We start from the raw sequence: 14,838 nt of genomic DNA, 5'->3' as shown, positions 1-14,838 counted from the left end.
AAATCCCCAATTTTTCCTTTATATGTAATTCTAAAATACGATGCCCAGCGCTCACTCATTTTACCTCCAGCTTAGTTAGGGGGTAAGGTTGCAGTAGTCATCTCTGTATTCTAAAAACAGTCCATAGCTCCCAAAGGATTCCTGCAAATATGTTTTCATGGGAAAGGGAATACTCAGAATCATCCATGTAAGTGAATTTCCAAGAATTCTAATTCCTTTCAAGCTGGGTACCAGCCAGCAATGCATCATACGTGAATTGGAAGAATGCAAACATTGACATTTAATCTACATTTTCCTAAAGTGATGTCAAATATTCTTCTTTCCTTTTGCTAAATATGTCCATAAAAATATAAGATGACAGGCTAGCACTAAAACTAGGCAAATGATCCACTGAGAAATTTCTTTTCTTTCTTTTTTTTTCCCCACCACCTTGGCTGAGCAAATGTCCCTTAAATTTGACCTGGAAAACACTTGCTGGTGTGTTTCTAGCTTCACACTGCTTCTGCCAATGTACCTTTAGCTTCCCCTGGGCCACCCACTATGATTTCGGTTTTGGAATTTCCAGGCCAGAACACCCATTGTGGTCTGGTTTGGTGCCGTGGATAAATATGTGGGGGTTTGAATACGAGTTTGTAAAGATGACAGGGTCGGGTATTCTCTTGTACTCCTTCAGAAATCCCCTATGCTTAGTTGTTCTTCCTAGCAGTTCTGGTAATTACATGCACTTAACCAAGAATTATTAATTATTAAAGTAATCCTTCATAGACGAGCAAAAATATCAGGATCTGGAAGTCTGGTTTATGTCCTGCTACCTTCTTAAGCTGGGTCAGATTTTTCAGCAAATAATCAATAACCCAGTCTCTTTTACAATATGCGATTAAATTTCAGAACACCCTTTTGGAGACTCCACATTTTGCTGGGTCAGATAGCTTCAGTGGGTTACAGGATATGCTAAGTTCTAGAATTGAGAAGTATAATGTTTCTTTGAAATTCCTCTTCTGAGAAATAGTCTTATTAATTAAGGAGATCTTTTCAGCACATTTGCAATTGATCTACCTCACGTGAGTTCCCAAAGAGAGCAATCTTTTTCTATATTATTTAGTGACTAATATTATAAGGAGATCAGAAAGATAATGTAATTTAAAAAGCTGAAACAACTGGGAAGTTTCTCCATTGATTTTTATCGAACTCCTGACATCATCAAAGCACTTACTATGACCTGATCTCCTTCTGTTTCTCCCTATGTAATTTTAGCATATACTTTCGTGGGGGCTGGGACTCAGAGAGAGTTATGGAGGGGCATATATATGGAAGGATCGTTTTCTCCTAATAGCTGGAGGGATTACCATATCATAGAAGTGTCTTCTGTGTAAGAACCTTGCTGCCATAGTGTAATTTCACACATATTGTTACCCACGGAATCAACAAGCATGTATGAAATGTCTACCATGTACCAGGCCACCATACTAGGAGGTAGGGCTACAAAGGAAAGAAACAGTTTCTGCCCTCAAGAAGCTTACATTTGATCAGAGGATATGACATATACTTAGATAAATGTATACATATATACATACACACACACACACACATATATATATATATATACATAAATACACATACACATAAAACAAATCTAAGGTAATTTTTTTGAGTAGGGGAATGGAAGGTACTAGCTGCTAGGATAGAGGCACCAGTAAAAATACTTGATCTGAGTTTTGAAGGAAGCTAATGATTCTAAGAGACAGAGCTAAAGCGGGTATGTACCGATGCTTTTCAGAAATGGGAGATAGCCAGTGCGAAAGTATGGAAACAGAAGATAGAGTGTTGTATAAATGAGGATCAGTAAGGATTTGGCTGGACCATGTACTGTGTGAAGGGGACTAATTAGTATAACAAGTCTGGAAAGTAAGTTGGAGCCAGGCTTTGAAGGGATTTTAATGCCAAAACAAAAGAATTTGTATTTGATCCTAGAGGAAATAGGGAGCCAGTGACATTTATTGAGCAAGGGAATGGTAGCCGCAGTGGTAGCTATGTGAGTAGTGAGAAAGGGATTGATGCAAGAGATGTTGTGGTGGTAGAACTGACAAGACTTGGCAACTGATTGATTATGTGGGTTGAAAGAGAGGGAAGATTCTAGGAGTACACTGAGATTATGAACTTGTATGACTGGAAAAATGGTGATGCCCATGATTGAAATAGGTAAGGTAATTAGAATATGGCACTGGAGCTCAGGAGAGATGCTAGGAATGGAAATGTAAATTTGGGAGTAATTTGCATGGAGATGATCATTAAACCCATGGGAGCTGATGAAGTCACCAAGGGAGAGTATAGAAAAAGGAGAGAAGAGAGTCTGGGACAGAATTTGGGGGTTCACCTAAAGTTGGTAGGCGTAGCGCCACCGCTGTCATTACTGCTTCTCCTCAGATTCCAGTGTTGACAGCCAAGGACCCTGAGCCCTGGAAATAGCAGTCGCTCCTCCCCTTACTGCCTACCCAAGACCACTGGCCCTACTGCTAGCCTGGCCCAGACAGCCATATTCAGAGAATCAACCCTTGTAGATATGCAACCTGGCAGCTGCTTTAGAAGTTATCTTCTGCCTCCTTATTAGCCACAGTGACTGAAAGTCCAGAAAAGAAAGTTCTTCCTATAGACGTCCTTGACCTGGTTAGAAGGTTCAACATCAGAAATTGGTGTACTCTTATTAGTAGAAGTAACATTAAAGAGGTTGGATTACCATCTGTTTTGCCATTGTATCCTAAGAACCATGGAGCCTTTTTCTGATTTGCAGCTGAACCCTCCTGTATGTATTATTTCCCCCTATTAAGTCAATTAATTAAGCACTTACCATGTGCATAGTACTCTGCTTAGTGCTGGGGATATTAATATTCTATTGGGGAAGCTTATATTCTAATGGAGAAGATAATGCATAAAAGGGAGCTAAAAATTGGGGGGTGTAGAGTATGGTGGCAAAGTCTGGAAAGTGAGACATGGATGTTCTGGGTGCTTCCTCGAAATGGAGGTTCAGGGAGGAACTCACCACAGGGAGAAAGAAGTCCCAGGAATGAAGGGAGAAAGCAGCTGAAGCAGGGTCTGGACAGCGAGGCAGTGAGAAAGGTCTGGGTCTTTTTTCAAAATGGAGGTTCATGGAGAAACTTAGCAATGGGACAATTGAGTTCCTTGAGAGCAGAGCTGCCTTCCTTTTCTTTTTGTACCCCAGTGCTTTGCAGATCGTAAGTGCTTAGTAAATGCTTTTTCATTCATTCATGGTATGGATGATGACTGCACAAAGGAGACTGAGGAGCAGTCAGAGGGGAGAACCAAGAGACAGTCATATCATGAAAATCTAGAGAGGAAAAATTATCCAGAAGAACTGGGACTACAACCAAGAATCAACTGTCCAGCAAAACTGAGTGGAATCCTTTAGGGGAAAAATGGATATTTCATGAAGTAGAGGAATTTCAAGCATTCCTGATGAAAAGACTGAATAAAAAATTTGACATTCCAACACAAGACTGAAGAGAAGCATTAAAAGGTAAAAGTAAAAGAGTAATTATCCAGTTTCACTGTCCTGAAACTTAGGACAGTGCCGCTCCACCCCTAGGTGAGCTGAGCCCAACTTTAACTTAAAGTTCAAAGTCAAGAAATAGGCTGGAAAAATAATCAAATAACAAAAAAAGAATCTGACCACAAAAAGCTACTATTGTGGCAAAGAAGAGCAAGACATAAATTCAGAAGACAACAGTGTGAAAACAGCTGCAAACGAAGCCTTAAAGAAAAATGCTAATTGGACCCAAGTCTTGTCAGTTCTACCACCACCACATCTCTTGCATCAGTCCCTTTCTCACTACTCACATATCTACCACTATGGCTACCATTCCCTTGCTCAATAATTGTTACTGGCTCCCTATTTCCCCCAGGATCAAATACAAATTCTTCTGTTTTGGTATTAAATTCCCTTCATAACCTGGTTTCAACTTACTTTTCAGCCTTGTTATACTTAATAGGGGGAAATAATACATATAGAAGGCTTTAGCTGCAAATCAGAGAAAGGCTCCATGGTTCTTAGGATGCAGTGGCAAAACAGATGGTAATCCAACCTCTTTAATGTGACTTCTACTAATAAGACTACACCAATTTCTGATGAAATGGTCAGTAGTGTTAAATGCTTCAGAGAGGTCAAGAAGGGATAAGTATTGAAAAAGAGCTATTGAACTTGGTAATTAATAGAATATTCATAACTTTGAGCTTTTTCAACTAATTGATGATGATGTCAGAAGCCCAAGTGCAAACTATTAAGAAGTAAATGAGAGGAGAAGGGGAGGTGATAAAGGTAGCTTTTTCTAAGGGTTTTGTTATGAAATTGAGAAGAGAGATGGGCCTTACTCGGTTCGTGGAGCTCTTACCTCCATTTATATAATTTGTTTTTTGTGAATACTTCATAAGAATTCTTTGGACCAATCCATTGTCTTCATAAGTACTTATGATTAATTTTTTTTTCATAACACAAATCTTTTCCTTACAACATCCATCTCTCGTGAGATTAAGGAACATATCCAAAGTTTGATAGTTAAGTAAAAGTCAGGCCATCTGATTTCTAATCTAGTGCTTTTCCTCTAAACCACCAAAAGCTATGCTTTGCATGCTGTCCCCATCATGTAAGACTGACTGTCTTAGAAGAATTATGTCCAAATATTCAACTTGTCTTAAACGAGAAGACTTCTCATACAAGAAAACTTAATGAAAAAATATGGTAGCTTTGTTGTTGTCTAGTGATGTCCAACTCTTTGTGACCCCATTTGGGATTTTCTTGGCAAAGATGCTGGAGTGGTTTCTCCAGCTCTTTTTACGTATGAGGGAACTGTTAAGTGACTTGCCCAGGGTCACATAGCTAGTAAATATCTGGGGCTAAATTTGAATTCGGTTCCTTCTGACTCCAGGGCTGCCACTCTATGTACTGCATCACCTAAGTGCCCCTAATAGGATAGCTATCTTGAGGTCATTAAAGAGGTGTTGTGTAGAAGAGGGATTAGACTTTTTTCTGCTTGGCCCAGAGGGCAAAATTAGGAGCAGTGAGTAGAATGTTTTTTTTTTGTTTGTTTGTTTTGTTTTGTTTTAGTGAGTAGAATTGTAGGGAGCAAATTTAGATTCAGTTGACAGAACACTTCTTAACAATTAGAGCTGTACAAATGTGGGCTAGACTTCCTCAGGAGGTGAAGTTCTTGGGGTATGTGGTTGCTGTTTGCAGTTGTTCTGACTTCAGGTATCTTGGTGAGATTGACCCCAACTCCATGCCAGATTGAATTCCCAGAGAGCAGCTGGATATGTTTCCCCTTCAGGGGTCTAGGGGTACTCTTGGGGGCAGTAGGGTTCTCCTGATGCTACTGACTTGACCTCATATTCTCACGTTTCCTCTCAATATCAGTGAGCTGAAGTCTCCCAACATTCCTCTCCAAACAACTTTAAAATAACACCCCAAATAAAATGTTGGTGAGGCAGAGCCAACAAAAAGTCAGAATGAGACATTTTTCTGGCCTAAGAAAATATGAGAGGTCAAAGGAGAAGTCTCTGATGTTGGGGTGGAGGCCCATGTGGAGGCCACACATGTGGCAGTGGAAACAGTAGCTGTAGCAGCAGCAACTTTGGGGGCTCTCAGTCCAGAAATGGTAAAGGGGATGGACAACTGGTCAGAAAGAGATTATAGGGGATGTTTTGTTGACACTGGAAATGGCTGGCACTGATTGGCAACTCTATTGTGCATAAGCAGTTCTGGGTCACAGTTCCAAGGTGGAGAGGAATGCTGGGGGAGGGTCAGTCACAAGGGAGTAGGGGTCCTTGTCACAGTTCCAACACAAAGAGAACACTAGCCCTTGGGCTGCAGAGGACCAGGAGCCCTTCCTGGGTAAAGACCAGAAGGCAGACCAGGAAAGTGGTGACCACACCTCTCCTAGGATGGCACCACTTTCAAAGCACCAAAGACTTGCAGATCCCAAGAACTATCTCTGAAAACAGTAGCATGAAAAAGCCTGAAACTTAGGACAGTGCCACTCCACCCCTAGGTGAGCTGAGCCCAACTTTAACATAAAGTTCAAAGTCAAGAAGTAGGCTAGAAAAATAATCAAATAACAAAAAAAACAGCTACAAACAAAGCCTCAAAGAAAAATGCTAATTGGACCCAAGCCCAATATGAATTTCTGGAAGAGTTAAAGAGATGGGGGAAGCTAGGAGGTACGGTGGATACAGAAAGAGCCCTGGAGTCAGGAGGACCTGGTTCAAATCTGGCCTCAAACACTTGACACTTACTAGCTCTGTGACCCTGGGCAAGTCACTTAACCCCATCGCCTAGCAAAAACCAAACAAACAAACAAACAAAAAAAAACCAAAGAGAAGAGTTAAAGAGATGAGTGGTAGAGGAAAAATTGGGAAAAGAAATGAGAGTGATGCAAGAAAATTATGAAAAGAGAATTTCCAGCTTGGTAAAAGAGGAACATAAAAAATCTGAAGAAAATAGCACTTCAAAAACAGAATTGACCTAATGGTAAAAGAGACACAAAAATTCATTGAAGAAAAGAACTTAAAAAGCAGAATAGGCCAAATGAAAAAAGAGATACAAGATCTCACTGAATAAAATAATTCCTTAAAAATTAGAATTAGGCAGGTCAAAGGTAATGACTTCCTGAAACATCAAGGAACGATAAAACAGTCAAAAGAATGAAACAGAAGAAAATGTGAAATACCTCATTGGAAAAACAGCTGACCTGGAAAATAGATTGAAGATAGTTTAAAAATTATTGGACTACTTGAAAGCCATGATCAAATAAAGAGTCTATACACCATATTTCAAGAAATTATCAAGGAAAACTGCCCACATATCTTAGACCCAGTTGTGTATAGAAATGTAACTTACCCAATAGGGAAATAGGAGGAGAAGAGAATAAGAGAAAAAGGGAGAGGGGATAATAGAAGGGAGGTTGGATTAAGGGAGGCAGTGGTTAGAAGGCAAATAGAGTTTTGAGGAGGGACAGGATAAATAGAAAGAGACTAGAATAAATAGAAGACAATGAGATTGAGGGAGAATACACAGTGAGTGATTATAACTGTGAATGTGAATGAGATAAGCTCACCCATAAAATGGAAGCAGACAGCAGAATGGAATCCAGCTATATGTTCTCTACAAAAGACATGCTTGAAAATGAACAACACGCACAGCTAAAATAAAGGGCTGGAGCAGAATCTTACATGCTTCAATGAAAGTAAGAAAGGTAGAGATAGCAGTCATAATCTCAGACAAAGCAAAAGCAAAAACAGAAAACAGACCTTTTTAAAAGAGATAATCAGGGAAACTGCATTTTGCTAAAGAGATACCACAGACAATGAAGTAATATCAAAAAAAATTTACAGCAGGTTTCTCTGATAAAGGACTCATTTCTCAAATATATAGTGAGTATAGAACTGAATCAAATTTATAAAAATAAAATTCATTCCTCTAATGATAAGTGATCAAAGAATATCAACAGGCAGTTTTCAGAAGAAGAAATCAAAGCTATCTATAGTCATGAAAAATGCTCTAAATTACTATTAGAGAAATGCAAGTTTAAACAACTCTGAGGTACCATCTTACGCCTATCAGAAATGACAAATGCTGGAGGGTATGAGGGAAAAATGTGGAGTAGTGAACTGGTTCAACCATTGGAACTATGCCTAAAGGGCTATGAAACTGCATGCCCTTTAACCCAGCAATACCACTACTAGGTCTGTATCCCAAAGAGATCAAAGAAAAAGGAACAGGACCTGTATGTTCAAAAATTTTTATAGCAGCTCTTTTTGTGGTCGCAAAGAATTAGAAATCAAGAAATCAAGGGATGCCCTTCATTTGGGGAATGGTATATGATTGTGATGGAGTACTGTTATGCTGTAAGAAATAACAAGGAGGGTAGTTTCAGAAAAAAACATAGCAACACCTATATGAACTGATGAAAAGTGAAGTGAGAAGAACACGGAGATCATTGTGTACAGTTAGTAGCAATATTGTAATGATGACCAACTATGAAAGTCTTGGTTACTCTGATCAATACAGTGATCCAAGACAATTTCAAAGGACTCATAATGAAAAAATGCTATCCACTTTCAGGAAGAGAGGACTGATGAACTCTGAGTGCACATTGAAGTATAATTTTTTCTCTTTATTTTTCTTGCTTTTTTTTTGCAACATGGCTAATATGGAAATTGTGTGATTTCATATGTATAATTGACATATTACTTGCTTTCTCAATATGTGGTGGGGTAGAAGGGAGGGGATTTGGAACTCAAAATTTTAAAAGAAAAGAATGCTAAAAATAAATGATAAACTAAAAAAAATGAAGAATTAAGAGCAAATCAGGGGGGCAACTAGGTGGTGCAGTGGATAGAACACTGACCCTGGAGTCAGGAGGACTTGAGTTCAAATCCAGCCTCAGACGTTTACTGGCTGTGTGACCCTGGGCAAGTCACTTAACCCGATTGCCTCCAAAAAAAAAAAAAAAAGAGGAAGTTGCAAAGACAAATGAACTCATGTAGAATACAATAAGTAGATCCAGAAGAAGAGATTAGAGGAGGACCACAATAATATAAATGATAATATCTTTGAAGGACTTCAGACATCTGAACCATCCAGTGACCAGTCACAATTTCAGAAGACCTCTTGACAGAGAGGTGATAGATGAGAGATGCAGAATGAGACATCCATTTTCACGTATTCCCAATGCTTTGATCTCTTTTGCTTGATTTATCTTATTTGAGACAAGGAAGGGCTTCTATGGGGGTTGGGTTAGTGGGACTTAAAGGGGTGCAAAAGAAAAAGAAGGAAAAGAACATCAGTAATGAAAAAAAGTACACAGGGAAAACCGTCAAAAATTTAGAAGGGAACACATGGCAGTTTTATTCCTTTTTAAATCATTTTAAAAAACAGAATAGCATGTAACAGAAGCTCATAGTTTCAAGTAAAACCCTCTTTTCATATATAAAACATTGGAATGTTTGTGTTGATCATGTTCATAATGAAAAGAAAAAATGAAATTCCTGGTATCATTTATCCTTGGCATGCCGCGTTCTTCTCAAACATCTAGTCCAAACAATAGGTATAGCTGTTCATTTCAGAAAGGCAGATCATTCTGACCAGCACAGGTATTTAAACTTATTTTCATTCTGAGACAGGCATTCTTTCCCAAGGAGAACAGGGTGGCTGGAGTTAGTGCAGTAAGTGGTTGTCCTCAGGGTGCTCTTCACCTGCCCCAATGCCCCCAACTCCACGTTGGGCAACACTGAGGCTCCAATGTGTGGATATCCTTCCCAGACTAATGACTCAGGCTCTTAGGGAGTGGAATAATTGACGAAGCTCCAGGATTGAGGGGGTTTCCAACATTGAGGAGATTTGGGAGTTAGTAGCTGCAATTAGCTAATTAAAACTGTGGTTCTGCACCTTAAAAAAAAAAAGAAGCAATTGCTCTTAGAGATCTTTGAGCAACACAGAGGAGTCACTTAACATCGTTATTATTGAATCGTTTTAGTCATGTCTGACTCTTTGTGACCTCATTTGGGGTTTTCTTGGCAAAGATTCTAGAGTGGTTTGCCATTTCCTTCTTCAGCTTATTTTACAGATGAGGAAACTGAAGCAAACAGGGTTAAATGACTTGCCCAGGGTCACACAGGTAGTGAGCGTCTGAGGCCAGATTTGAGCTCAGGCCTGACTCCAGGCCCACCTAGCTGCCACTTAACATTAATGGGCCCAATTAGGTCCTACTACATAGTTTATTCCTAGTTCTTGTTTGTACTGTATAGGAATACTAATAACTTTATGGATTTATTTTATATTCAGCTAGTTTGAATCTAGTTTCTTCCTGATTGCTAATATTTTCAAAATATGCCCTCATGTCATGTCATCTGCAAGTAGGAATAATTTTATGCAATGTTTATATCTTTAATATTTTTATAATTATATACAATACTAGTGGTGAGTAGAAGCATCCTTTGCCACTGGAGGGAAACATTTAATGTTTCTGCATTACAGATAATTCTAGGTCTTGGCATTATATATATGTTTTTGATCATATTAAAGAAGGTCCCTTCTATGTTTATGCTTTTAGGGCTTTTAACATGAGTACTATATTTTGTCAAAGGCTTTTCTTGCATCTATTAAAATAATCATATGGCTTTTGTTATTTTTGTGGATTATATCATGAATTATGCTTGCTAATTAATGTTGAACCACTTGTAAATCCATCTGGTTCAAAGTCTTTGCTTTGGTAGTTCATAAATGGCTTGCTTTATTTCCTTTTCTGAGTTTGGGTTAAGATTTCTGTTTTTTGTTTTGTTACTTTGGGTGTTTTATCTATCTATCTATATATTCAGCAATTTCATTTGAATTCTGAGTTTTGCTGGTGTATAATTGTATATAAAACTTTCTCATAATTCTCTTTATTATTTCTCTTTTCTGAATTCACATTTTTATTTTCTTTATTTTGTAATTTGGCTTTTCTCTTTCTTAATCATAAGTTTTGTTCGTTAGTTCAGTAGTCCCTTTCTTTTCAAGTTTCTCTACTTTTCTGATTTTCAAAATTCTTTCCTTTGTGATTATCTTAGGATTGCCAATTCATTTTTCTAATCTTTAAAATTATATGCTGAGTTAATTGATACTTTCTTCTATTTTATAAGTGTTCAGAGAAACAAATTTTCTTCTGAGGACTGCTTTAGTTATGAACCATAAATTTTGGTATATTGTCTCATAACTAAAATTATCTTCAATATAATATTTTCCTTTGTCACATATTCATTATTCAGGATATCATTACTTAGTCTTCATTTTGATCTGTATCTTTTGTTCATATATCCTGTATTAATTACTATTTTTATTGTCTCTAAAGAAGCAAATATAAAAGCATATTTTATTTATTTATTAATATATTTTATTTATGCCTTTTTACGTTTGCTTATGATTCCTTTATGCTCATCATGTGATCAGTTTTTGTAAAGGTACTATAGGTTTCTGAGAAATATATGTATTTAAAAAATGTTTCTATTTATTAGTCACCATAAATCATTAGTCAGATCTAATTTTTCCAACAATTCTATTCCACTCTATAATTTATTTTATCTTTCTTATAGATTTGTCTAGTTCTGAGAGGGAAATAGAGTTTCCTCATACTTTTTAGCTGGAGCTGTGTAGATTCAGTAATGAACTTACTAGATTTGTCCCAAGTTACTCCAGTACTTTAATAAAGTGCCTCGGTACAGAGAGATGGGGATGTGTTGTGGGTGGTGAGCAATATCTGTAATGTTTACAATTTTGCTTATTCTTTTATTTTAGATAGGAATATGAACGTTTTGCAGTACTGTCCCTCTTCTGATGCCTGGACTATTTTCGAAGTATGTGATGTCCACATTCGCAAACAACAGATGCTATCTGTGGAGGAGACCATCTACTTGGTGGGAGGTTGTCTCCATGAACTTGGACCCGACAAAAGGACCAGCCAAAGTGAGGACCAATTAACAGTGCGGTCTTACAATACGATTACCCGGGAATGGCTCTATCTCAAGGAGAACACGTCCAAATCAGGTCTTAACTTGACTTGCACGCTTCATAATGATGGAATCTACATTATGAGCAGAGACATTACTCTATCAACTAGCTTGGAACATAGGGTTTTTCTCAAGTATAATATCTTTTCTGAGAGTTGGGAGCCATTTAGGCGTTTTCCAGCTTTTGGACAGAACTTATTGATTTGTTCTCTGTATTTGCCTAGTGAAACAGAAATGTGACTGCATTTAATTTAGTGTTTTAGAATACTGAAAGCACCTAATTAGAAAAAGCAAAATCCCATTGTAAGGATGATTGGCATTTGCCCAAGGGGATAATGCAAGCTACACTAGGCCACATATTTAGCATTTATAAATAACCTCACTACTTGAATTTCATTCACTACTTCAAAAGATTTGTGACTTTAATGATACTGGTACTCTCTCTACCAACACTGATAATCCACACAAGTTTTCATTAATTTCTTTGACCAAAAAAATTGATCATCAGCCTCTAAATATGAGTAACTCTGGACTAAACTAGGCTGAGTGTTAGGCAACAGATACATATCTGCCTGCCTGGTACTCAAAGCTGCGGGACCATCCTGGGGATTCCAGAGTGAGTTGGAGATGTCTTGGGTTCTCTTTATCAATAAACAAGCATTTTTTTTAAGCATTTACTATGTGCCAGGTCCTGTGCTGGGGTATATAATACAAAGAGTGAAAAAGTGCCCCAATTAGACAGTGAGGTCCTGGTGGGCAGAGACTTCATTTGTATCCTCAGCACTTAGAACAGTGCCTGGTATATAGCAGGCACTCAATAAATGCTTATTTAATAACTAAGAAAAAAAAATTCTAGGAAATCTCCTGTCTAGAGCTTTATTCTAGGACTTTTATTTAGGTTAAGTGATATTAATCCCTTTTATTAAAGAATAGAAAGGTGGAAAGACAGTTGACTCAAGTTTGGGGGCCATTGGGACAGTCCAAAGCCCGAATATACCCATGGGGAAGAAGTGCCACAGCCTGTAGTAGTAGTTTTTTGAGTTGTTTATACCAGAAGAGAGTTTTCCAGAATTACAAGGGGCCCCTGGAGGGACACTTCCATCCTTATCAGTCACAATTAGGTGCTAAGAACTTTAAATTCAGACTTCATCAAAGGATGCCATGGGGGCATCATTCTTCACGGCCAATAATAGCTTTCCATTTGCTAGTCTACCATCACCAAATTTGTGAATCAGTGAATTATCACAGTTAACAGATGAAAAGTTCAGGGATTCATTAAAGGCGGAACAACTAGCTTAGATCATTAAATCACTGCACCTTAGTAGGATTTGCTTTTTGGAAATGGGAGGGGGGCATTTTCCAATTTTGAAACAGTGAAGTCAACAGTAACATCTTGTATGTGATGATCAGGAAAATAAAGATGGAATTTTTTACATATTTACATATCTGAAGACATTAATTGTACTTGACCCAATACAGCCCTTTTGGGGGTCATTGCCATGCCTGTGTCCAGAGCCTTTCCTGTAGGATAGGACCGATTGGACTTTGAACCTCTCTGACATAGCTTCCAAGAACCCAGGAATACTTCCATGCAAAGATAAGTTATCAGAGTAGGACTGTAGTGGAAGCTTACTTGAACTAGTTACTTGAAAATTAAAGAAAAGAGAGAGAGACCAGCTTTTTAAACCTCAGGGGAACATTTCCTGAAAGTATTTTTTATCTGAACATGACATCCATGATCCAATACATTTTAAGGAATGGGACTAACCAACAGTGACTAACTGCATGTTTTTTGCTTGATTGAGGACCAAAGTTAGTAAATAACATAAATGATATAATATTTAAATTCTTCTTAAGTCATGTGAAATATTATTAGTATCTATGAATAACAACAATTTGGCATGTTAACCATCCTGTTTGAATAATTCCATTCAGTAAGAAATTTTCAATTGCCTCCATTGTACTAGTGGGCTTTGCTAAGTGCTAGGAATACAAAGACAAAAAAGAAATAGTCTCAGCCATCAAGCCGCTTAAGTGAAAGATGTGTTCATATGGTTGGAGAAGGAAATGGCAAACCACTCCAGTATCTTTCCAAAGAAAACCCCAAAAAGGGTCACAGAGAGTGACATGACTGAAATGACTCAACATTAAAAGTTTATATAGTCCCTCAAACATCCAGTCTACCTAAAAGCTTGCCTCCAAAATTCTTAGCTCTATTCTTTGGGTCTTTTTTTTTTTTTTTTTACAACTATGAATTCTATTTAAAATGATGTAATTTTTTGGGTTAATTCACATAGTAAAAGTCTTGCCTATCAGATAAAATGTATCATAAGGTGATTTTTGTTATAAAATAAAAGTGGATTTATAAAAGAAGGGTTTGTGTGTTTGAACTTTGCCCTTAAACTTAAAAAGCATAAGGGGGGGAACTCCAAAGAGAAAAACTTGCCTTGAAATCTTGTCATTTTATTTAATGTATTTGATGTGGTTCTTATTTTAAAGTTAAAAAAAAAACATCTGATGTGTAATTCAGGCAGCTTGATGATTTGACCTTTTCCTCTTAATTTATTCTTTATTCTTGTTGGCTAAAGTGAGGACAGCTGCAAAACACATGTGCCATTGAAAGCAGAGAGGAAGCAGTTGCATAAAAATAATAGTCTCCAGTGGTGTTTGCAGTAATAGGAAAGGTGCTAAATTCTTGCCTTGGTTATCTCAGATGGAACATATCTTAATTTAATCAGATTCCTAGACAGCCATTTATTTTTCCTGTGAGAATTCAATTATAAGTTCAAGCTTTAGCCAAGGATAGCTCCACATTCTCAGAAATTAGACCACACATACATTTTTTATGTAAACTGGATTTTGATTGACTAAAGGCCTTCAGTAAGATTGTCCTTTGACACTCTCTAGGGGAAGCAATAAATTAATAATACAGTGATTGTACAGCTAACCACTATCCCTTGCCTTCACAGATGAAACTGTTCCAACAGCTGTGGCTTACTTTAAGAAAACTTGATTATATCTGTAAAATATTTGTGAGTCAATCTATCTACCAGGATACACTCGAGACCTATATAGATACAATTAATCTTTAAAGAAATAAAGTATGACTTAAGTAAGTGGAGAGATATTAAGTGTTCATGGCTAAACCACAGCAATATAATTAATGAAAATGACCAAACTGCCTAAATTAATTTACAGATGTAGTGCTGTAGCCATCAAAATATCAAGGGGATACTTGACAGGGTTAAAGAAAATAAACTTCATTTTGAGGAACAAAAGGTCTAGAAT

General features: G+C 37.4%; 1 protein-coding gene across 1 annotated transcript in view; it reads left to right on the top strand.

Annotated features, from left to right (window-relative positions):
- Positions 1-13,910, top strand: part of KLHL42 (kelch like family member 42) — a 29,028-nt gene extending 15,118 nt beyond the window's left edge. The window contains exon 3 of the mRNA XM_027844491.1: positions 11,339-13,910. Coding sequence (XP_027700292.1) covers positions 11,339-11,790 — 452 coding nt within the window. The 3' untranslated portion in view covers positions 11,791-13,910. The remainder of the gene's footprint in view (positions 1-11,338) is intronic.
- Positions 13,911-14,838: the final 928 nt, after the last annotated feature.

The sequence above is a fragment of the Vombatus ursinus genome, unplaced genomic scaffold (assembly GCF_900497805.2).
Source record: "Vombatus ursinus unplaced genomic scaffold, bare-nosed wombat genome assembly UNPS02014941.1, whole genome shotgun sequence".
Lineage (NCBI taxonomy): Eukaryota > Metazoa > Chordata > Mammalia > Diprotodontia > Vombatidae > Vombatus > Vombatus ursinus.
The sequence above is the reverse complement of the archived record's forward strand: the minus strand, read 5'-3'. Positions and strand labels throughout refer to the sequence as shown.